Source organism: Anopheles coluzzii, chromosome X (genome assembly GCF_943734685.1).
Source record: "Anopheles coluzzii chromosome X, AcolN3, whole genome shotgun sequence".
Lineage (NCBI taxonomy): Eukaryota > Metazoa > Arthropoda > Insecta > Diptera > Culicidae > Anopheles > Anopheles coluzzii.
Window position 1 is genome coordinate 7853961 of NC_064669.1, and position 24139 is coordinate 7878099.

Consider the following 24139-nt stretch of genomic DNA (forward strand, 5'->3'; position numbering starts at 1 on the left):
ATGTTTTGCTTCTTTCTTTCTTTTTTTTTTTGTTTTACTTTCTTTGTAATCGGTATCTGTTTCCATTTGATTGTTAAACACACACAAATTCTATTTAGTAATTATTGAAGTAGACGGGACAGAAAAGGAGGCCAGGATGGTACTGAACTGACACTTAGAAAAGCAACAACAATTGGGTGGGTACAATAAGGAGTGCGATCCGTCGTAAGGTTGGATGCTTGGAAGGTTGGTATAACACTGAAGTTTGTAAGATATCTCGCCCTCTCCTTCTTCCCTTCTCTCTCTCTCTCTCTCTCTATCTATCTCTCTTTCATGCTCTCATTTAGTACGACAAATTTAACAAACCGGCTAGTAGCTGCCCGCGCACCTCTCTGTACAAATGATACGTTTCGGTTTTCGAGTAAGCGCTCGAGCGTACTGTGCGTTCCTACCTACCATCGAGCAACAAGGGGCAACAAGTGAAAAGCAAAGGAAACGTTACTAACGCCTACTAACGCTTACTAACCAACCTGAACTCCCGCTGAGGAGTGCTGGCCTGGCATTGGATATTGTGTGCATGCGTGCGATCCTTCCTGAGATAGCTGAGCAAACCACAACCGGAAAGGAAACTAAACTAAAGGGCTTGAACTTGCGATGTGGATGTGATGAGTATCGTTTTCTTCTTCTTCTTCTTTTTTTTTGTTTGGCACATTTACACTTCGTGTAAGGATAAGAGAGAGAGAGAGAGAGAGTATGTCCGATCCCAGCCGCATCTCTTAAATATTGCGCAGTACCGCGCAGCTTTGACCAGTTCCTCCGATGTCTCTGACTCCCCATGAGCTCGCGCGTTAGTCCGGCGATTGTGAAGGGATCCGATCGGTTGTGCAGCTATACAGCCATACAGGACAGCGTGTTTGTTGTTGATTCGTATTGTTTGTATGTTTTTGTTTGCATGCAATTTTTCATGTTTCATTTGGTGCATGTTAATATTCGTAGTTTGTTTTTTTTTTATTTGTATGAGAGTATCGTTTTCGAGGTTTTGAACGATGCGCCGTTAAGTTTGCAACATTTGGTGGGACCGTTAAATTACTATTCGTTTTGTGTGTTGTTTGTTTCTGCTTCGGTTGTTGTTGTTGTTGTTATTTGGTTTCATTCTGACCTTCCTTTTGATGCTCAGAACGTAATCACCGTTCGTTCGTTTTGCGGGTTGAGTTGATCTCTATGTTTGTTTTTTTTATTTGTGCAAAAAAAGTCCACCATCATGAAGTGGAACACCTGCGTAAGCCCTCGGTTAGCGGTGAAGCGCACGGCGCACGGCTGCAAAGAAGCTCCACCCACGCGACGCAGCGCAACGTAACGCCGCGTTACGCGTTACGGTGCTGAATTAGGTGCTGAATTTACTTAAAAAATCAAGCATCGCTTCCCCACGTTGGTCGGGCTGCAGGGCTGCGGAAGAGCAGGATGACAATTTAGCGACTTAACTTTTAAGTGGAACGCCGCGTCCCACACATCAATACTGGTTCGCCAACCGCTTTATCGTTCGCTCTCCTTGCATGGCGGCGAACTAATCTGGATAATCTTTGTTTGTTTTTGTTTTTGTGTTGTTGCTTTCTTTGTTTGGGTAGACATCAGTTACTTATTCTACGGACACTAGATGACCGCGTATCTCTTTTCTCAGTCAAAATTCGAGGGTGTATGTGTGTGTGTGGGAGAGTTTTTTTTTCTTCAACCCTTTGTGCCATCGACAAAAGCTGTACAACTACCTTGGTATCCTGTATTGCGGAGTGTGGCTACTACTCCTTCCCTCCCCCCCCCCCTGTCACCACAGTTTAATAGTACGTCGGGAATGGGTGATAGGCGGCGGCGGCGGCCGACGAGCCGTGCTGGTTGATCGGTGGCGAGGCAATGTTCTGCTTCATCGAATGGTGATAGTTGGTGGAGCCGACCTGATGGTGATGGTGATGGTGGTGATGATGGTGGTACGCCCCGAACCCACGGCTCGGCGACACGACGTGGCGCGGCGGGGGCGGCGGCGGGGCTGCCGCGGCCGGCTGCCCGCTAGCGTCCGACAGCAGCCGGTTGTTCTGCTCGAAGATGAGGTGCGTGGCAGGGTCGCTGACCAGCAGGCGATGGTTGCCGGCGGCGGACAGCTGGTCCCCGGCCAGCAGCCGATGGTGATCGCCCGGCTGTATCTGGGTGGAGAGGAAGGAGGTGGCGTGGCGCACCGCGTGATGCGACCCATTGTTGACCGCGTGGTGCGAGCCGGTGTTGGAGCTGAGATCGAGCGACACCATCCGTATCATGTCCGGATGGTGGTGGCTGCTGTAGGAGAGGGCGGGCGTCGGCGGCGACTGGACGAGGTAGCTGGAGCCGCGGCTCAGGTCCACCGTCACCGACTGGTCCGCGTCCGAGTCCTGGCCCTGGACGTGCTCCTGCACGAGATGCTGCAGCTGGGTTTGCTCGAGCTGGAACGATTCTTGTTGCTGCTGCTGCTGCTGCTGCTGTTGTTGTTGAGTGTGTTGTTGTTGTTGTTGCTGTGTTTGATGCTGATGGTGATGGTGCTGATGTTGATGTTGATGATGTTGCTGTTGTTGTTGCTGCTGCTGCTGTTGTTGTTGTTGGGCCTGCTGTTGCTGATGATGATGTTGTTGGGATTGTTGTTGCTGAGGTTGCTGCTGTTGTTGCTGCTGCTGTTGCTGCTGTTGCTGTTGCTGTTGCTGCTGCTGCTGCTGCTGCTCCCGCTCGCTCAGTATGTCGTAGATGTGATGGTGGTAGCGGTTAAAGTGCAGATTGCTGCCCGCCTGCGTCGACAGCTGGAAGTTCGTGTGGTGGTAGGCGGACACGGTGGACCGGGACGACATGTCCAGCCCCTGGAAGTCGGACGCGTCCCCGATCGCGCTGTTGCGCTGAAAGTCGACCAGCTCGTCGGTGCCGTACTTGATGCGCATGTCCGCCGTGGTCGGCAGGTTGGAGCCGCCGAGCGCCCGGCCCGTCTCGCCGTACTTCTGGTGGTTCTGGATGAAGTCGGCCGCCCCGCTGCCGGCGTTGCTCGGCGCGTTACTGTTGGTGGCCGCCGCCACCGCCGCCGCCGACCCGCTCGACAGCTTCAGCTTCGACTCCTCCGACTGGACCGCGCTGACGGACAGGTTCTCCGCGATCACGATGCTGTTGTCCTCGTCGCTCGACAGCTGCTGCATGTGGTGCGCATCCTTCAGGTTCGACTCGAAGCTGTCGAGCGTGAGCGAGCTGATCGTTTTGGCGTCCTGGCGCCGGCCGGCACTGCCGTAGTGGCCGGCATCGGTCGGGCCGAAGTCGTACCGCGGCAGCGACGGCGTCGACGCGGGCGAGATCAGATCGTGCTCGGCGTAGATCTGGCGCGAGCTGGACCGCACCGGCGACCCGCCCGCCCCGATGTGCTGCCGGCTCGCGGCGGCCGGTGTCGCCGCGTACCCAAACTCGCCCGTCTGCCCGTCCGGCGAGAGCGCACTGCGCACGGAGTCGACGCTCGCCGTCAGCTTGTTGTGCGGCGTGCCCTGCAGCTGCTGGCCGAGATGCTGCTGGCCCTCGTACCCGAGCATCTCGCTGTCCTCGTAGATGGCGAGCTTCTCGCGCGACTTGGGCCGGCCGCTGCCCGCGCCCCGGATCGACAGGATGCCCGAGTCGTTCGTCGACTGGGCCGAGTACTGCGAGATCGAGTTGAGCTGCATCGAGAAGTGGTGCGACTTGAGCAGCTTCATCTCGTCCACCGACTCGTCGATCGGGCCGGCTGCGAAGGTGCCGCCGGACAGGCTGTTGTTGTTGTTGTTGTTGTTGTTGCCACCACCGCCGCCGCCACTGCCAGTTGCGTCCGTCCCGCTGGCCGCCGGATCGATGTGGCTCAGATGGAGGCCGCCCTGGCTCTGGCCCCCCTGGTTCGTGCTGATCTCCGCCTCGGTGATGATGTTGCTGACCGAGTTGAGGGCCGCCTCCACCAGCATGCTCGCCGACGTCGGGATGGTGTTGATCGTGTTGCGGCCCGCCCCGCCCGTGCCCGCATTGTTGTAGAACGAGCCGAGCAGCGTCTGGTGGTTGAAGTGCCCCTGGAACGCGTGGCTCTGGAAGGAGGGCAGGTCGGGCAGGTTGAGGCCGGTAAAGTTGGACGTGTACTGCTGGAGCTGGGCGTGCGAGCTCTGCTGGTTCGGGTTGTTCGAGTCGACCACGTCCAGTATGGTCGAGTTGTCGTCGTCCTCCTCCTCCTCGTCCGCCACGTTCGGCGGCGGCGTGTTGACGTTCCCGTTCATGATCAGCTTGGTGAGGAAGTCGCGCCCCGTCACCGTGCTCAGCATGCCGCCCGGCTCGGCCCCCTGCTGGCCGCCGCCGCCGCTGTCGCCGCCTCCACCCCCGCCCGGCAGCTGGTCCGCGTCGCTGATCCACTTCTTGCTGCCCTTGCTGATCACGAGCCCCGCGTTGCCGCCCCCGTTGATGTACTCCTTGTACTTCAGGTTGCTCGCCAGCGACGCCATGTCGACGAAGCTGCTGTCCACCTCGCCGACGCTCTTCAGCTCGTCCTCGCCCGTGCCCGGCTTGTACTGGAGGGCGGCCGCCGCCGCCGCCGCTGCTGCTGCCGCCGCGGCAGCCGCCGCAGCCGCCGCCGAACCCGCATCCAGCTGGTTTGATATGTTGAGCCGATGCAGCTGGCTCACGTTGAGGCTGTTCGGCTTCGACTGCTCGTCTGCCAGGGCATGGTGGACCAGGTGCTGCTGCTGCTGCTGCTGCTGCTGATGATGATGCTGCTGCTGTTGCTGCTGTTGCTCGTGCTGCTGCTGCTGCTGGTGCTGGTGCTGGTGCTGCTGGTGCTGTAGGTCCTCCAGCCGATCTGCTCGGCTCTCCCCGTCCAGCCCCTGCTGCTCGAGCATGCTCTTGCGGATGTCCTCCACGCTGCCACCGTTGCTGCCCGCCGGCGTGCCGATCGCCGCCACCTTCGCAATGTCCTTCAGGTTGTTGTTCAGTATCGAGCTGATCTTCGTCGACAGCAGCGACAGGTTGCTCTCGTTCCGGCAGAGATCGTTGAACGATTCGAGGATGTTTTTCGTCTTGAGCAGATTGTTCGAGAAGGGCGACGGCAGCCGGGCCAGCTGCTGTTGATGGTGGTGATGGTGCAGCGCCGACTCCTGCTCCTGCTCCGCCTTCCCGAGCACCGGGTCGTCCAGGTGCGGGTCGGCCTGGTGCAGCTCGTGCTGGTGCAGCGCGTTGCTCTGCTCCACGCCCTGCTCGTCCTGCTGCTCGTCGGCTTGATGTACGGCGGCGAGCTGCTGCTGACGTAGCAGCTTCTGCTGGTGCAGCTCGGCGTCCTTCTGGAGCAGGTCGGCACTCGGCAGCACGAGCTGCCCGGTTGATGGATGTGTCGTCGAGAGGCGCTGCACGGCGGGAGGTGTGCTGGGATAGTCGAGCTGCGGCTGCTGAGGCGACAGCTGCTGTTGGAGGTGCTGGGGCGTTACCTTCGCCTGGTCGACCGGTTCGTGCCCAAGCCCAAGCTCGGACTGCTGGTGCTGCAGCGATGACGTCTCGTCGAAATGGGCCAGCTGGCGTGAGCGCTTTTTCCGCTCCACCTTCTCACCGCCGTACCCGCCCTCCTCCGATGCGGTCGATTTGTGTCTCTGCCGACGCTGGACCTCATCTGTGGAATGGATTCGTACAGTTGGTAAGTTGGAACATTGCCAGGGAGAGGTGCGTGACATGCATACCAATGATTCCATCGTTCAGCCCGCCAGAGTAAGCGTCGAACGTGTACGCCACACTGCGCTCGATCTTTGGCATCTGCTCCTGGGTGTAGCCGTGCACCTTCTTGTAGTGGAACTGCAAACACTGCTTGGTTGTAAACGCAGCCGTACATTCGTTTTCCGCGCATCTGGAAAGGTACGGAGACTCGTTAGAGCACGCTTAAGTTGCGTAATCAACACAGCCCTGCGGGCCGAACCCGATTATCTGTTCGCTAGATGCGTTCGCTGCTACACAACCGGACGAGATCGATTCCCAGTAAGACAGAAGCTACTATACTCTCGCTCTTTAACCTTTTAGCGTGGAATATTTAGCAATGTAGCTCTATCGGGCGACTTGAAATGCGCTCAGTGAATTAAACCCCATTCACTGAAGTCGAGAGCCGAGTCTAGTATGAGAGTCAAGAATGGAACCGTATGAGTTTGAGAGCTCTTTCGAGAGTTCAATCTTGAGGCGAGTTATTGAGCTCTCCATGTCAACCAGACACTTACACAGGCACTAAGCTGAATCATCCTTGAGTTCAATAGCTCTTTTGTGAGTGAAATTTCAATGAGTGAGATCTAGAGTTCAAGAACTCTTTCGAGAGTTCAATCTTGAGGGGTGCTGTTTAACTTTTCACGTCAAACAGCAACTCAATCACACTGAGATGAATCATTCGTGAATCTCGTCTGTTTCTCGTCTCTCGTGAGTGTATATCTCGAGTTTGCGAGCTCTTTCGAGAGTTCAATCTTGAGAAGAGCTATTGCGCTTTCCACGTCTAACAACAACTCAATCACACTGAGCTGAATTAGCTGAATTAGAAGAGTTCAATAGCTCTTTCGTGAGTCAAATCTCAATCGTTTGAGTTTCGTCTGTATCTCGTCTCTCGTGAGAATATCTCGAGTTTGAGAGTTTTTTCGAGCATTCAATCTTGAGGAGAACTATTAGGCTTTCCTCATCAATACAAACCAAGCCAACCAAACATAACCAAACTAAGCTGAATCATTCTCGAATACAACAGCTCTTTCATGAGTGAAATATCTCAATGAGTGAAATAATGAGCTCGGAACCTCTTTTGAGAATTCAATCTTGAGGTGAGTTGTTGAACTCTCAACGCCAAACAGTAACTCAATCACACTGAGTTGAATCTTTCGTGAGCTCCCTCTATCTCTCTGTCTCTCGTGAATGAAAACTCGATGAGTGAAATCTCGAGTTCGAGTACTCTTTCGAGAATTCAATCTTCAGGAGAGCTTTCCACGTCAAACTGCAACTCAATCACACTGAGTTGAGTCATTCGTGAGTTCAGTAACTCTCTGTCGTGATTAAAATCTCGATGAATCACTTCACATGAAACCAACCATTCAGCAATGATTTCAATGGCTCTTTGAGAGACTGCCGAGTATCACTTACTTGAACGGCCGGACGCCCGAGTGCGTCAGCATGTGGATCTTCAGGTTCGACCGGTTCTGGAACAGCTTCTGGCACCGCGGGCAGCTGACGACGGCCGAGTTGCGGCTGTGCACCTCCTTCGAGTGGCGCTGGAGGGCGGCGCGCGAGCCGAGCAGCTTCGAGCAGAGCTTGCACTGGAAGTCGCGCAGCACGTCCGCCATGTCGCTGTGCATCCGCTTGATGTGGACCTTTAGCTTTTGCGGCTGGCAGAACTTGCGGCCGCAGAAATCGCACAGCGGCCGGGTGCGCTGCGGGTTCGCACTGCAGCCGTACGTGCGATGCATCTCGAGATAGTTCAGCCGCAGGAAGAACTGGAACGACAAAAACGGGTGGATTGCTCGTCAGTTTAGCCTGCTAAGAGTCTTTCTTACTCTCTCCGTCTCTGTTCCTACCTTTTGACAGAATTGACACTGATATGCGCCCTTGCCGTCGTGCAGCTTTTCGGCGTGCTTCATGATGTTCTCCTTGCCGAGCACGGCCGCACCGCACACCTTGCAGTGGTACTTGCGGATCGTCAGGCTGAAGCCGGGATCGTGAAACACCGAGCAGTGGGTGCGGTAGTAGAACGGATGGTCAAACTTGAGGTTGCAGCCGCCGCAGTCTAAAAATGGAGAGAAAATAGGGACATCATGAGCACGGCTCCCACATCATTCGGCAGCTCCACCGGCGCCCCTACTTACTCGTTTTCTCCATCTTCTTCTTGCCCCAGGCCGAGTTGCTGTCGTTGCTCCAGTAGAGCAGCTCGGCGCCCGGCTCCAGGTCCCGACACGTGACGAAGTAGATGCTACCGTCGTGCACCTGCAGGACGCAGTTCTTCTGCTCCCGGTTGCGGGCCGGCCGGATGTAGCGCAACCAGTTGGAGAAGTTTTTGTTCTCCGTGCTCGTGTACGTCGACTTGGCGCCGTCGAACGTCTCGAAGATGTGGCGCATCGTGCAGTCGTCCTGGATCTCCGTCTCGCGCACAATCTGCCCGGTGAGGGGCCCTAGTTTCGTATACTTCGCGATAAAGGTGGTCGTGTAGATGCTGAGCCCGTGCCCGCCGGCCGGCCGGCTCTTGGGGGCCGTCTCCCGGTCCGCCCCGAGCGTGCCGGCGAACCCGGCCAGCGTTGATGCCGGTGGCAGGGAGCTCTTGGAGTCGAGCAGCGAGTCCTGATCCTGCTGCAGGTCGTGGCCTTGCCCCTGCTGCTGCTGCTGCTGCTGGGGCAGCGATACCGGTGGCTGCGAGTCACCCAGCTGGCCCAGCTTTTGCAGCTGCAACGCGTCGGCGCTCTGCGTGGTGCTGCTGATGATCGTGCCGTTGGCGCTCGACTGCGGGCAGGGCCGCAGCTCGAACTCGGGCGGCACCGACACCTCGGAAAAGGAGGGCGTCAGCTCCACCTTCCCATTGCCCCGGCTGCTCTCCCCGCCGTCCTCCTCCTCGTCCTCCACGTCGTCCTCGTCGTCGTCCTCGTCCTCGTCGTACTGGTCGTCCATCTCGTCGTCCAGCTCGTCGCCGGTGCCGGGCGGCTTCAGGAACAGCTTGTGCTTCTTGATCAGGTCCTCGTTCTGCTCCAGCCACTGGGTAAGCTCGATTTTGTTGCTGATCGCACGCAGCGGCGTGCTGAGCGGGCACTGGTCCGCCCCGTGCTTGATGCTGCACCCGGTGCACACCTTGTTCTTGGCCGTGCCGGTACCCTTCGGCCGGCGGCCGGCCGGCGCAGTGCCGTGCGGGCCCAGCCCGAGCTGGCGGCCGGCGGGCCCCAGGAAGGCGGCCTTCTCGGCCGAGGGCCCCCCATCGGCCGTGCTGGTCCCCCGGGCCGCCCCAGGCAGCGGCCGGTACTCCTGCTCCTCGTACTCGATGTGCAGGTCGACGTTGGCCGAGTCGTGGGCCGTGGCCGCACGTCGGCCCCGCTTGCGTACGCCACCGTGCGCGGGGCGATCGGTCGCCCCCGTGGCACGGGACCGGTCCAGGCCCTTCTTGGGGGCGGCCGGCACCGGCGGCTTCTCGTCCGGCGGCTCGAACTGGTCGCACTGGTCGAAGAAGTTGGACGTGGTCGGCAGCTCCTCGCCGCCGGTGTGCGCCCGGCGCTCCAGCTTCTGCTTCTCCTCCAGCTCGGTTTTGATCTTCTCCGCGATGCGGTAGTCCAGCACCTCCGTCTCCGTGTTGAGGGAGTCCTCTGAAACCGATCCCATCGTGCTGCTGATCGAGTCCTGCTGCACCTCGTTGCTTTGCTGCTGCCGGTTCGGCGCCGCGGACGCGGGCGTGGTCGGTGGCGGGAGCGTTTTGCGCAGCGTCTTCTTCACGAGGTCGTCCATCAGGTACGCGTCGTGGTTGCTCACGCTCGACTGCTCCTGCTCCTCCTTGCTGCCGTCGCCGAGGAACGCCGGCTCGACCTTCCGCTCCTCGGCCGGGCCCTCCGCCCCGCTCCCTGCCAGCGCCTCCTTCTCCTCGCCCTCCTCCTCTTCCTCCTCCTCGTCCTCCTCGTCCTCCTCGCCGTCCTCGCCGTCCTCGCCCTCCTCCTCGTCCTCCTCCGGGTCCTCCGCGTCCTCCTCCATCTCCTCCCCCTCGTCGTCGTCGTCGTCCTCGTCCTCCTCACCACCGTCCTCGTCGTCAGGTACGGGCGCGGAGTCCTCGTCGTGCTGGTGCGGGGCCGGCTCGTCCGCCAGGGCCTTCTCGCCGAAGGACACCATCTTGCGCCGGCTGCCGTCCTCGAGCTTATGGATAATATTTACATTCTTGTTAAATTGTACTCTCTTGGTTTTCTTGCCCGCGCCCCCGATCGATTTGGCGCTGGCGAAGCTGATTGATGACGACTGTAGCTGCTGCTGCTGCTGCTGCTGCTGCTGCTGTTGCTGGTCGAGCAGTTGCTGGTTGTCCTGTGGCGGCTCCTGCAGCTGATGCTTGCCACGGGAGCCCGATTTGGTCCGCCCACCCTTGGTGGCGGCTCCTTGCGGCTTCAGCGGTAGCGTTTCACTGTGAAATCTGATTCAAAAATGCAACAAAAAAACAAAGGCAGAAAAACAGGTCAAGTGAGTGAAGCTAGTAAGAAAATGTAGCAAACATTTCCCTCTAGTGACTACTTTAAATTGACTATCTTTAGTGGTCTAAAATTTCTGTCGTTAAAGTAGGCCCATTCTTACTCTCTCTCTCTCTGACTACTGGATTACCTGAGAATTGAACAAACACTGTTTCTGTCACTAGTTCCAGATGTTACCAAAAGGCTATGAGCAGGTCGTGGTATACGTGTGACAAATATCGCTATAGGTTCTGAGCCTGAACAGCGACAATGCAGAAAGACAGCTTTTGTTTTCCTTTCTGTACAGTTGCCACTGACGAATTACTGATAATTCGTTATCTGATAATAACAGGTGGCCGAATCGGCATGAAGCGGAAAAGAGCCATGATTATTGTTTACAACAAAAATCTTTTACTGGTGGCTTCAAATTAGATCTGAACTTCGTCCAGAAATATAAAGAGGCGAGCGAGCCATTAGAAGCGGCATTACCAATTGGATGTATGCTTCAAGGAGATGAGTAAGAATTGTCTTGCCAGCAAGTATATTCCAAAGAGAAGATGTTAAGTCACTCGTATTTTACTCGGAGGAGGCGTTTCAGCAGCTATTTCTCCATCAAAGTTGATTTTTTCTCAGCTTGGCATTGAGGCATTGAGTGAGATGAGGTTTGGGAGTTTCTTTAGATACGTTCATGGACGGACTGTATCGGCAGACATTATTTTGAGCTACATTTGTTTCAAGCTTTGAAAACAGATCTAAATTTTAAGCATGCTTAACCATTGGATGGTTTACTAACATTGCTATAGCATATGTGGAGCTGTACATCCAAATATATCACTCGAAAGATCCTTTCAATTGTTGTATTAGCTGAGCTCTGAACTGCTACAATTACTGTTTTCTATAACTTAAGTTGTATAAAAGTCTTCTGGTCCTAAATCAGTCAACTGCAAGAGCAACTACTAACTACAAGTCCTTCATAATGTATAAAGCCAATCGGTGTGTTGTTCCTCTTGCTTCAAATGAATCCTGTGCCTAGAAACCTTTTCAAGGAATACAATTGCATAACAATCACTCTCAGGCTATTAAAAAGGCAATAAAGGCCTTAAGCATCCACTATACTTCTGTCATATACAGCGCATTTCGCAATGAAATCACTCATACTTCCTCATTGCACCAGCATTGCAATCTGGAAAATGGACAACTATTTCCGCTAATGTTACTCATTTGCCATTTGCCTTATTCGACTTCACTTGTTTTTATCACCTCGTCGTGAAAAAAACACTTAAAACGCTCACTCAAGTTGATAAGAAAGTGATAATAGCTTTTAGGCACTAAACTGCAAATGTACTCGAGCGTGGTCACTGCCGTTTGCTCGAAATCTAAGTGCATCGAATTGCACTCATCTAAGATTTACAGCTCCAAGAGTAATTGTTTTTTTTTTAAGATCCAATCCATCTTTCTAACAACCTGACCGCTCCTTCGGAATTCTAAAAAAACCTCTTATCCATCTTTCTTAATCAAAGATGCCGGTAATGTCACCCATTTTGCACCAAATGCATCATTAACAACCACATTTCAACCATTTCATGAGCAAGCAAAGCCCATTAGGAAATTACACATATTATTACATTTTATCTTGGCATTTGCAATATTGGAATTGTATATTGCAATACGCACACCTCACTTTAGTTCATGCTTTTTGTATATCAGGTCTCTGCTTTTTAGATCTTTAGAATATTGCTCCTTCGGCTGTAATGCATTCTACACAGCTTGATGCCTTACAAAGCCATGTCTTAAACATCCCATAAAAGCTCGCTCAAGATATGAGACAGTCATCCAGAGCTCTAAAAAGGCATCAGTCCTAAAATCTACTTCTCATCTCTCCTACGATTCCTAGATTTGTGCAGATCTCACCGCGTGTTTCAGAACTTGCATGAGATCATCTAATGTGCGCTCATATTTTGCCTGAAATGCATCAATGCTATTGCATTTTTCTAAACCATTCCCCCGATTTCCATACTTCTGGAAGCGCCATAAAAGTTCACTCAGCATATTGGAAATTCAATAACAACGCTCAGGCTTTGCAACACTATTATCTGCCCTGGTCTGGATGTTGGAGATGGAGGAGTGTGCACACCTTACTTTTATTGTCCCTAGAATCGTATTGCATATCGCATTCATCGTTCTCTCTCTCTTTATCTCTCTGATGAGGTCATAAATTGGTAAACTGCATTACTAACTGTTGCTCATTTTACTTCAACTGCATCTTTATGGCGCTTGGTTATAGCATTCCTGCTGTTTAATATTCTTGAATGCTCCAACCCACAACAACTTTCGCGGGTCTCAAGCACTAGCATGTACCAAGGCCTGGAGTAGGAGATTAGACTACTCTTACCATACTTTTATATTGTGTAGAAATCTTGAATATATCATCTAATATCTAGTCGTCAGACTAATTCTCTAGTCGTAAATCTTGCAGATGCACTACTAACACCGCTCCTGTCTCGCTCGAAAGGGGGCCCATAAAACCGGCACACACTGGAGGATATTAGGCAACAGGCCGCAACCCGACCGACCTACCCGTTCAGCAGCGGCGAGTCCTTCTTCCAGCAGTTGCTCTCCGCCAGCTTGAGCAGAAAGGACACAAACTCCACATCGTTCTTGAACAGCAGCACGTTCCGGAGCGTGTCCCACTTCTCCGCGTTCTTCGTGCCGATGTAGATGTTCTTGCTGAACTGCTGATGGCGATACTTTTTGACACGCGACTCGGGACCGGCGGCGGGCGCGCCCTTCCCGCCATCCCGATGGTTGCTGCTGGCGGTGGTGGTTGCAGTGGCGGTTGATTGAAAGAACGCGCTCTGGGGCGGCAGCGGCGGCGGCTGCCCGGGACCGCCGAGGGCCGGCGGGCCTGCTGGCAGGCCTACGGCCGCACTGCCGTAGCTGCTGCCGCCGCCCTCGTTCGACCCGTCCTTCGCGTCGTACGCGGACGAGAAGAACGAGGACGACGAGTTGGAGTTGCCGCCGACACCGCCGAGGCCGCCGCCGCCGCCGCCACCGACCAGATGGTGCCGGCCGACGATCGACTCGAACGGGCCGCCGCCGTCCGACTTCTCGCTGGTCGTGTCGTTCGAGTAGTGGGCGCTCTGCTTGCTCGAGCTGCTGCCGTTGTTGATGGTCGCGCCGGGCCCGCGCTTGATCAGGTTCGCAATCGGTGAGTCGAGATCACTGTCCAGAAGTTTGGGCATCTTACCCGGAGTTGAGGTTGATGCGGGCGCGGTCGGGGATCGTGATCGGGGACCAACACAACACCAACAACAGAAAAGGGGGTAACCGATGTAGAGGCGTTTGTTTGGACGCCCCTATACGTGCGTGTGTGTGTGTGTGGGTGTGACAAGCCGTTCTATGCCGTTTTTTTCACTTCTCTTGTGTGTGTGTGTGTATGTATTTTGAAGCCGAATGTGCAACTTTGTGCCACTTCCTTATGTAATGTTCGCAACTATCGCTTTCGGGCACGGGGCGGCGTCGTCCCCCAGCATCATCATCAGCATCATCATCATCACCAGCCCCTCCCCCCGCAACGCGGAACAGGGCGGCCCCCCCCCTTTAGGTGGCAGGATGCGCCTCCAAACAAATCATCATTTCGCCCGTTTTTTTTTTTTGCTTTACCTACCACTGTGCCTCCCCCCGAGCCTGTTCCGAATGAAGACCAATGTGGGGGGAGAAGGAAACACTCTCTCGTGCACACACACACAAACGCACACCACTTCCCACCTACTCAAGGCGCGCACACAACACCGCCACGAACTAACGAACGCACCGTTTTTTTCCCCGTTCTTTTGCGCTCTTCCCCTACGCTTTTCCCGTTTGCTTTTCCTTGTTTTTCTATATATTTTTTGTTCTTCTTCTTTTTGCTTCACACACACACACGCACACTCCCGCAGGTTCGCGCTGCCCGAATTCACCAGCACTGTTCTGCGGATGCTTCCTGGTCGGGGCCGTCCCGTCCGTCCTGGTGGCTGCTGGCCATTTTCCACTGGTCGGCTGACCAGCGCGCCCGAACCATACGGTTTTTGCGGGTACGCCGCACCACTCTCTGCCGTTGCGGGCAGGGCCGCGTTTTTGCACTGCCAAGGGGCGGCAACCCAGCAACGCAATGCGTGATATGCCCACCGAGCGGCGCTGAACTGCAGCAAAAAAAAAAAAAAACACTCTGTTCCGACCGTTCCGTTTGGCTGCTGGCCGTGCTGTGCGAGATTGTTGGCTGCTGCTGGCTGCTACCAGCTCGCGGGGACACACACGACTTGCGACTTTTCACGACACCCACCAACCCAGCCGACGCAACGCTTACGCTGCGCCACCCCCAGTAGCAGTGGTTCCTGGTGCGATGCGATGTGTATGTGGCGATATTTCGCCGTGCCAGTGGCCGCGGTCGGATGTCCTTTTTGGTTAGTGCTTTTCTTCTTCCCCCTTTTTTCTGTGCGCTTCCGCCTCTTCTTCGATGATGTGTCCGCACGCTGTTCCTGCCCGTTTACCTAGCTCGCCTCGCGGACGGGAGATTCCGGATCGAGGGACGGGGATGGGGGGATGCGTGGCTTCCAACACGGTCGATCCGTTTTCCGCTTCCGACACTTAAAGCTTTGCTGGAAAAACGGCGCCTGAGCAAGATGAGGCACGTATATATCTGTGCATTCATCTTTAATTTTGCTCGCAGCTCGCCCGTCCCGCTCTGGTGTACGAGCGCGCTCGCGCGGCCAACACACACGCACACACACACACACACGCACGCACTGCTTGCCGACTCTTTCCAGCAAAGCAGCAGGATACGCAGGACCTGCGCGCACTCTCTCTCTCTCTCGCTCTCACTGTTGAGTTCTCAGTACCGCGCTCGCCAGGATTTTCCCGAAGTCTGCGCGATGGTTTGTGCTCACGGGAGTGTTTTTCCCGACCGTTCGTTTCATCCTGCCTCTGCTTCTTCTTACGCTGTATTTTCGCGGAGACAACCTCGCTCGAGTGCTCGAACAACAAGGGTTTGGTTTTCGTCCTACTGAAACACCCATACAAGCAAAAAACGGTAACGGCATCCGGAGCGAGCGGAAAAGCGAGAGCGAGCGGAAAAGCGTGCGATTGGGTGCGAAGGGAAAAATTGCGAGAGAAATGCTACGGTGGGTTGTTTTATTTTATTTTATTTTATTTTTCTTACGCTCATTCGCACCCTCTATACGTGCGCGCGTGTGTGTGTGTTTGTTGTCCTTGCAAAGGCGTGCTAGTTGAGGTTGAGAGATCCATCAAATCTCGTCTCACCCACTCATCTACCCACCACGGTGCCACAGCAATCGCGCAACGGGATTGACAGATTTTCAAGCACTCGAGCAGTGTCGAGCACTATCCACACACGCACACACACACACGCGCACGCACACCAATTCTGGAAGGTCCTGTTTTCCTCGCCGTACGTTTGGAGCAGGAAAAAGGAGTTTTTCATCGTCCTGCGAGCGTATCTGTTGCAGTGCCTCGGCGTTGGTCTGTGCGCGTTTGTCAAAATGTCAAAAATATATGTTTTTATTTCCATCTTATTTCAAACGAGGCGCATACGTATAGGAATTTGTAAATGACGGAGAAAATTGATGTATAAAAGGTTAAAAAAATATTAAAAAATAAATAAAAAGTACAATAAAAAAGACTGCAATAAAAAAACAATAAAACTAAGTGAGAAACGGGCGAAACAATGAGTAAAATAAATGCAAAACAATGAGTAAAACAAAGAAATAAATTGATTACAAACGGCTTAAGTTGAAAAAATAATATCAAAAATACAACAAGCGTTTGTTAAATGTAAAAAAATATATGTTTTTATTTCCATCTTATTTCAAACGAGGCGCATAAGCGTAGGAAGTTGTAAACGACGGAGAAAATTAATGTAAAAATGGTTTTAAAAAACAATATAAAAATAATAAAAAAGTACAATATAAAGACTGAATTAAAAACAATAAAACTAAGTGAGGTACGAATGAAACAATGGGTAAAATAAATGTAAAACAATGAGTAAAACAAATAAATAAATGGATTACAAACGGCTGAAGTTGAAAAAATGATATTAAAAATACAACAACAATTATAAAACTACGCCAAAACCGAGCAAAACGAGAGAGAAGGAAAGTAGTTTCGGCTTCCTGCTTTGTAAACAGTAAACAGTTTCGCACAGCAGCCGGTAGCGCACGTGTATGTTTTATATATGTATATTTATTTCAGCCCATGCTAATATACAGTAGTTTTGTTCTGTTTTGTTTTAGTGATAAATACGCATTCGGTTTTTTTTTTGTTTTGGTTTTGTTAGTAGCTATCAAACGCCGTATTTATACGTTACACAAGATGACAGTTAAGTTATTACATTGTTTAATTGATTTGATTAGCTGTTTATTTGTTTTTTTTTTTTGTTTAAATTTTGCTGCATGCTTCATTCGTGGAATCGCGGCCAATTGTTTTGTCCTTTTTTTCCCCCGTTTGCTTTTGCGCCTTTTGCTACTATTCCCTTGTGTGTTTTTTTGTTGTTGCTTCTTTGCTTCTTTTTTGCGCGCGCGTGGTTGTTTTCTTTTGTGTGTATATGTTAGTTGTATGCATGGTTTTGTTTGTTTTGTTCTTTACATTTATCTAATATTTACTCATATTATTTTGTTCAGACACAGCACACCCTCAAATGTGTTGTTTAGTTTGTTTGTTTGTTTGTTTTTTTACAAATTGCAGAAGTAAATATCCAAAACCATTTTCCCGATAAATTTGTCAAACCATTGGTTCGTAAATAGCCGGCCATTTGGTTGGTTGTTTATTTATTTTTACTTTCTGTTGCGTCTTTGCTTTGCTTGCTACTGCACTGTCTTGGTTGAACGTTGCGCAACGTTTCAGCAGTTAACTTGACATTCCGTCGACCGTGTGCAATGGTTTACTGTTCTGGTTGCACTATAGCCACCGGCCCAGTAGCCGCAAAATCGTAGCAGCGTTACGCAACGCGTTACGCTACGTTACAAGTTTATAAAAATAAACACGCGAATCAAAACAAACATTAGTCGAAATGGTAGTCGAAAACATTAGTCGAAATTCGAAAGCAAATACTGTTCACGGCGTACGAAAAGCGATAGCGTTATGTAAAGAAATGTTTCATAGAATTTCATTTCCCTTTCCCCGTCCACTGCAATTTGTGTAATACTTTTTTACCGCTTCCTCAAACATGGTTGCCCCAATGCGTTAGGACCTCTAAGGATACAGAGTTCATCGGCAGGGGCGAGTTGCTAACCGAAGACATGCAGATACTCGTAATTAACAAATTCAGAAGCTGTAAGAGAGCTGTAACCACCGGCCTAGCAAATATCCCCCTCTCTCTTTCACTGCCGTGCGATTGCCTTCTTGGTATGAGCATTTTAATGTTTCTTCTGTGTTTTTTTTTCTGCTTACTTGTTTTATGTGCTGTCTGTCTCGGGCTCCATTTTCTCTTCTGCTTAAGGACGGTGTTTAAAGTTTCTTCTTTCTACTGTGGTTCCTTGCTGCTAGCCTTGTTCTCCATCACGCCATCACCCACGCATTGTAGACCGTGTGCCAGTGGCATAGTTACTACTTGTCGCTACACCCCAGTTGCAATATTGCCTTTAAATGGACAGCTAACCCATTCAATCTTAAACAACTCCCACCGATATAAATCCCTTTACACAATATATGGACAGTAGAGTAGTTTTTCGTGTGTATGTGTGAGTGTGTTTGGTTTGCTTGTTTATTATAATGGAGCGCAAGTAGCCGGTGAGTACTTTTCCTCGATGAGGGCTGTTTTGTACCTCCAGAAGCGATATGGATGAAGCAGTGGGAATATGGACCCACCTGCATCGATAGACTTTCGCGCTTTGCCTTCCCTTTCGACGGCTTTGGGTTTTGTGGTGTGCGTATGTTTGTGTGTCATTTTGTTTGACTTTTTTTTAAACAAAATTATAGCCTTCGTTCACCACAACGTAGTAGCATCGAAAAAGTATAATGGCGAACCAGATCAATAGTGAGTTTACGCTCTCCGGTTCAAGGTTCTCATAGCTCATGCCATCGTGTTCGCGGCTCCACTACCAAGCCACTAAGCTTATCGCTCTCTCTCTCTCTCCTAGTGGGAGAACGAAGGTCTTGTTAGCTGCTGGTTAGTATGTATATGTTTGTGTGTACGTATGTGTGTGTTGCCATTCTTCTGTTCCTCATTCTAGCGTACCATTGTGTTTGCGTTCCTGGCTTTCAGAGTGTTGCAGTTTTAGCTTAATTTTGCTTATTTAAATGATTTCAAAAAATATATCAGTTTCTGAGATTCTTACTCTTCTTCTCCATTTTTTCCTTGTTTTGCTTTTTGTTCGCTACAAGTTCACTCATTCTCTGCCTTACCTTCAGCTTGCTCATTTTGCCTTGCCCCATTAAGGTAGTTACAATAAATGGTATCTCTTTGGTTGTTGCACCGGTCTGATCGGTTTGGATGTTTTTGTTTTTTTTTTGTTTATTTTTTTTATATTTTGCTTTTCTTTGTTCCTCTACTAGCTCTGCTCCATTAGTGAAATGTGATCGATAGATAAGTGTTTCGTATTTGTTTCTCTCTTTGTTTTGCCTGCTTGTGCTTCAACTCTATAGCTTCCATTTTTTTTCTTCTTTTCTGTTGCTCTGCACGTCTTGTTATTTTGTGGCTTCCGGACTCGCTACCACCAAATCTGCAAAAGCTATACTGTTTAATACCTTACGTTTTTTTTTTTTGTTTCTGTTGTTGCCTTCTTTAATTGTTAAACCCAACGATATACATGTACTCGTGAAATGCCATTATGTAAAGCCAAGGTTTTGCGTTTAATGTGTATTGAGGCCCTGGGCATATACTATGCGTCTCCGCACACCCTGGTATGTATCAGTTTCTTTTTTTTTGGGTTACGTATGGCGTAAAGCGTTTTGTGATCTGCGATTATGTGTGTTAGTGTACCTTTGTGAGTGTTTATGAGTGTGTTCGTGTGTGTGTGTGTTTTTTTTTTGTATATATTATATTCATAACGATAATTATGTAAGTTTGCAAGGCCAAGGTTATGAATCAATTCCAAAAAGATTGCTATAAATATACACACACACATAGATAATCGCGTTTTTCTTCATATATACCCCATACAGAGAAATCATAACGTGTACACACATAGCTTTCGAACGTTGTCTGTGTGTAATTGTGTGTCTGTGTTTGTGTGTGTGTGTTTTATTTCTTCTTTCCCTTCCTGCAAAACATCTGCCTCCCGCAAGCGTAGGCCTCCTGCTCGGTGGTTCCTGCCGCTTGCGAGCAAAAATGACAAATTTATATGTATATCGGATTCTCCTGTCCAGTGAGCAGTCGGAACATGGACGTCGGCATGGTTTTCATCAGTATCTAGTGTGAGGAAGAAAGGAAAAAAACGTAGAGAGTGAGTGTAAGTGTCTTTAACGCCCGTACCGTGACGCTAGCAACAGCAGATCCAGCGCGTCCACATACCTCACCAACAGACGTGGCTAGGAGATTCACAATCTTTTCGTGCGGTACCGCGACGACGCTTTGGTTGTTGATCTCGATGATGCGGTGGCCCACGCGAACACCGCCCCGCTCCGCAATTCCTCCGCGCAGCAGGCTGCAAATCTATTAATACACAGATAAATGTAGACATAGAGAGTTGCAGATGTAGCCACTATGAGCACTAGGACCTGATTCTGAGTCTTTGCAATGAGTCAATCAATCTGAATCTTTTAATCCAATAAAGAGTCTCCAATGTCTTTCCAAAGAATCAGGAATCTTCAAGAATCAGCGGGTACTTCATCGAATTACAGGATTCTGAACCTATAACTTTGCAGTTTAAAAAGCTCTTCAATTTCTGTGACAAACTCATTAATTTCAAGATTCACAATTCTTCAAAAGTTCATGAAACTCTAGATACATACAGCTCTTGTAAGATTGGGTAATCTCAAGATGCATCACTCTTCCCAGGATTTACGTTACACATTTGATTCTTGATTCTATTGATTCTTCACTGATGATTCATTGCGAAACACTTTTCTTTCCACAATTCTTCCAACCCACCCATCCGATACCTACCACACCGTTCTGTACGCTGAAGCCGAGCTGGTACTTGGTGTTCGGGCGCTTGATCTTCACCTCCACGACCGGCGCGCACGGCACGACCGTGAACTTCACCACCGTCTGGTTCTTGGTGTTCTTGATGTACCCCTGGCAGGTGGAGAGCGGCAGCCCGACCAGGCTCAGCCCGTTGATCGCGATGATCTGGTCGCCGATGTTCAGCTGGCCGCAGCGGGCGGCCGCCCCCGCCGACGCCAGGTTCGCGATCACGACCGTCGGCAGCATCGAGCCCCAGCCGGACTCGACGATGACCACGCCGAGTATTTCGCCCTTCGCCTTCGGCACCACCACCTCCTTCTGCAGCTCCTTCTTGGCGAATATCTCCAGCTCGTCGCCGAAGATCTCCTGGCTGTTCAGCACCTCCTGGTAGTCCATCTCCTTCATAAAGCTGTGGTCCTCAATTCCGTTCGCCTTCAGGAACTCCATGTACGCGACCTGGAACGCCTGCCCGATGCTCTGCGCAATGAACTGGGCCTCCTCGCTCTCGAACACGTGGCAGATCATCTTCGGCGTCCGGTTGCCCTTCGGGCCGCCGGCCAGCTTCTGGGAGGGCGTGCTGCCACTGCCCGCCCCGTGCCCGGCCGTGTGCGTGCCCGAGCCAGTGCCTGCCCCGCCCGACGAGTCGGTCGAGTCGACGTCCTGCGGCACGAAGCGGCGCCGGGCCATCAGCACCACCAGATCGCCGATGTCGGCAATGTAGGAGATGGTGCGGAGCGCGTGGTCCATCATGATCTCCTTCAGATCCGTGTTCAGCACCATGATCTTTTCGGTCGAGATGAACAGGTCGACCTCCGTGCTGGGCTGAACCTCGCCGTCCGGTGACTGGTGAGAAGAGGGAGAGCGAAATAGAAGAAAACAAAAACTCTATTATTATGTACGGTTGCGCAAACGAGGGGCTGTGGAGCGCTGTAGCTTACCAAAGCCTTCAGCCGGAACAGGAACAGGTGTTTGCGTGGAGCATCGTGTTGAGTCGTTGAATTGCATGAGACAGAGAACAGAGCGTTAGTATGTCGATTGAGCAAGCAAGCTCACCGGTAGCCCGGATCCTACCTTTATTCTAGATACGGCTTCCTCTGCCTGCAACATGCGGGTCGACTTTGTGGGCTGTCCTTCGCACACGAGCTGGGTAGATCCTAGGTAACGGGCCCGGAACAGGACACCTTCAATAAGAACTGCAGCACTGCGAAACGGGATGGAAAACAATGAGCAAGACGCGTTCGTTTTGCTGCCTATATATTTATATAGATATATATATATATATAGCTACAGACACCGGACAGGGCAATCGAACTAAAAAGCAATCTATTTTGCACGGGATTAGTTTACTTACAGCGAACAGTCCATCAACATGTGTGCCAGCATAGTAGTGACAGAGAAAGGGTGAACACATTACAATTAACGTCACACGTCCCACCACCACCCCCATTCCCCTCCCAAGCACGCCCCACTTACCCTCCTTGTTCTTCGACTTTCGCTTCGAGTCGTTGTTGTGCAGCGATTTCGATTTGGTCGACCCGCCCGGGCTGCCGGAATCGTTCGACTTGTCCAGCAGGTTGCCCTCGCCGAGCGAGTGCTGCGGGCTCGGATTCGGCGACGTCAGCTGCGTCTGCGGCTCGTTCGGACCGTTGAAGTTGATCAGGTTGCCGCTCGGTGGCTTGGCGCTCTTGGCGCTGGCCGTCCCGCCGGCGCCACCATTCACCGTGCTGGGCGCGCCGGACGCTGGCGGTAGCGTCGCCGCGGCCGCAATACCAAGATCTGGCAGGGGAACGCTGGCGCCGGAGCCCGCCATGCCGGTCGAGCTGCCGCTGCCGCCACCCCCGGGAAGGAAACTGCTTCCCCCGGCACTTCCGTTCGGCTGGGGACCGTTGCGCACGCCCACCGAGCCAGTGAGCCGTTCGCCGAGTTGACCGGCGGCTGGCAGCTTCCCGTTCGCGGCCGTATCCCGCGCTGCGCCACCGGCCACACCGGCCGGTTGGGATGCGCCCTGCTGCTGTTGCTGCTTCGGCGAGACCTTGCCGAGGGTGAGCAGGCGCGAGGCGCCCGTCTTGCGCTCGCCCGTGCTCCACAGCTTGCCGCTGCCGCTCTCGTCGTAGAAGCCCTGGTCGTCGAGCCGCTGGTGCCCGAGCAGGCGGTCGGTTTCGAGATCGGTGTCCGGGTCCTCGTCCTCGTCCACCAGGGCCAGCGGTTTCGTGGCTGGCCCACCAGCGCCCTGTCCGATCAGTACGTCCGTCTCGTCGGCGAAATCGGGCCCCGCGACGGCCACCGGTTTGGAGCAGACCGGCGAGGAGGAGAGCTTGCAGGACGGCCCAGATACACCGACCCCGGGCTGCAGCCCGTTCGACAGCGCTCCTGTGCCGCTGGCCGCTGTCGGGCCCGTTGCCCCTGCGAGCGGTTTGCCGGCAAAGTCGTCGCTGGCGCGTGTGCGCGGTATCCAGATCGGGGAGAGGCTCGGGCCGGTGCCGGCGCCGCCCCCGCTGCCGGCTGTTCCGACCGTCCCGCTGCCCACCGGGCCGAGCGGGTCGGGAAAGTCGCCGGTCGCGCACAGACTGCCCTTGTCGAACGCTTTCCGCGATTGGTTGCCGCTAGCTAGGTTCAGGCTCTTCGTCTTCTGCAGACACAGCCGAATGTCCTTGAGCGTGGACTGCACGTCGGCGCTGGTCGTCTGGCCGTGGTTGAACTGCTGCTGTTGCTGTGATTGTTGCGGTTGTTGGGGTTGCCCTTGCTGCTGCTGTTGCTGTTGCGATTGCTGTTGCTGCTGCTGAAGTTGCTGTAGATGTTGCAGCTGGTGTTGCTTTTGCTGCTGTCCCGGTTGTTGTTGTTGTTGTTGCTGCTGCTGCTGCAACAGGGACATGTTATCACAATCGATCGAAGACTTCCTGTGCGGTGCTGGGGCTGGAGGTGGCGGTGTCGATTGGATAGTATCTGCAAAAACAGCAACAAAGACATTGGGTAGGAGATTAGACTAGATTGGCATGGTTTTAGTCATCTATGAGCTCCACCATGATATGAGATGTAATGAGGCTAGAAATCAAGATGTGATCCAAGAGACCACCATTGACCTAAAACATCTTCACTACTCTATACTTTAAAACAGGGGTCTCCAAACTACGGCCCGCGGGCCGCATGCGGCCCTCAAGTGCTTAAAATGCGGCCCCGATGACTTTGCCAGATTTAGAATAAATATTAGGTTATTTTGACTTTTTCAAAAGAAATTGTATATTTTTTTACATTTCTTAGACAAAAATCAAGCTTTAGTAACACGAATCTGTTCAAGTATCGTTAGTATTTTGTTATAAAAATGAGATTTAAACGTTCACTCATCAATTATAGGTAACATCAAATGGCCCTCAACATGGTGATTTTTGAAGCAATGCGGCCCGCGGGCTGAAAAGTTTGGAGGCCCCTGCTTTAAAAGTTTCTTCCTTTCATTATCTTTAAGACTCATGCACCTTAGGTACACTATTCTTCAAAAGCTTCTTCCTATCATTAGCTTGAAGACTCATGCATCTTATGTCAAATCTGTTCACATGACAAGGACGCATATCACAACTATAGAACAGCTTCGGCTCTAATCCATTAGAGACGTAGATTTGGCGTTCACGACTAGCATCGTCTTCTGAGATCTGGCGGGAAATACCTGACTCTCTTTGTTGGGGACGCTATAAAAGTATTGAGAACAGCCCTTTGACATCTCCATCTATTATTATCTAAAAATATATTTACTGCCCTCAATCAACACATCAATGTGGACAAATCTCATATGAGCTAAATGTAATTTCTCATGCCCAAACGCTTTGATATCGAAGTTATGCGAGATCTGCTAGATCCTGTTTACATG

At 51.9% G+C, this 24139-nt stretch overlaps 1 protein-coding gene across 1 annotated transcript in view; it reads right to left on the reverse strand.

Annotated features, from left to right (window-relative positions):
* Nucleotides 1-1781: 1781 nt before the first annotated feature.
* The window catches only part of LOC120960975 (uncharacterized), a 31430-nt gene continuing 9072 nt past the window's right edge, over nucleotides 1782-24139 (reverse strand). Inside the window, exons 4-10 of the mRNA XM_049610336.1 lie at nucleotides 22037-23223; nucleotides 12738-12946; nucleotides 7845-10126; nucleotides 7557-7765; nucleotides 7126-7475; nucleotides 5703-5866; nucleotides 1782-5635 (exon numbers count right to left, since the gene is read on the reverse strand). Coding sequence (XP_049466293.1) covers nucleotides 1809-5635; nucleotides 5703-5866; nucleotides 7126-7475; nucleotides 7557-7765; nucleotides 7845-10126; nucleotides 12738-12946; nucleotides 22037-23223 — 8228 coding nt within the window. The 3' untranslated portion in view covers nucleotides 1782-1808. The remainder of the gene's footprint in view (nucleotides 5636-5702; nucleotides 5867-7125; nucleotides 7476-7556; nucleotides 7766-7844; nucleotides 10127-12737; nucleotides 12947-22036; nucleotides 23224-24139) is intronic.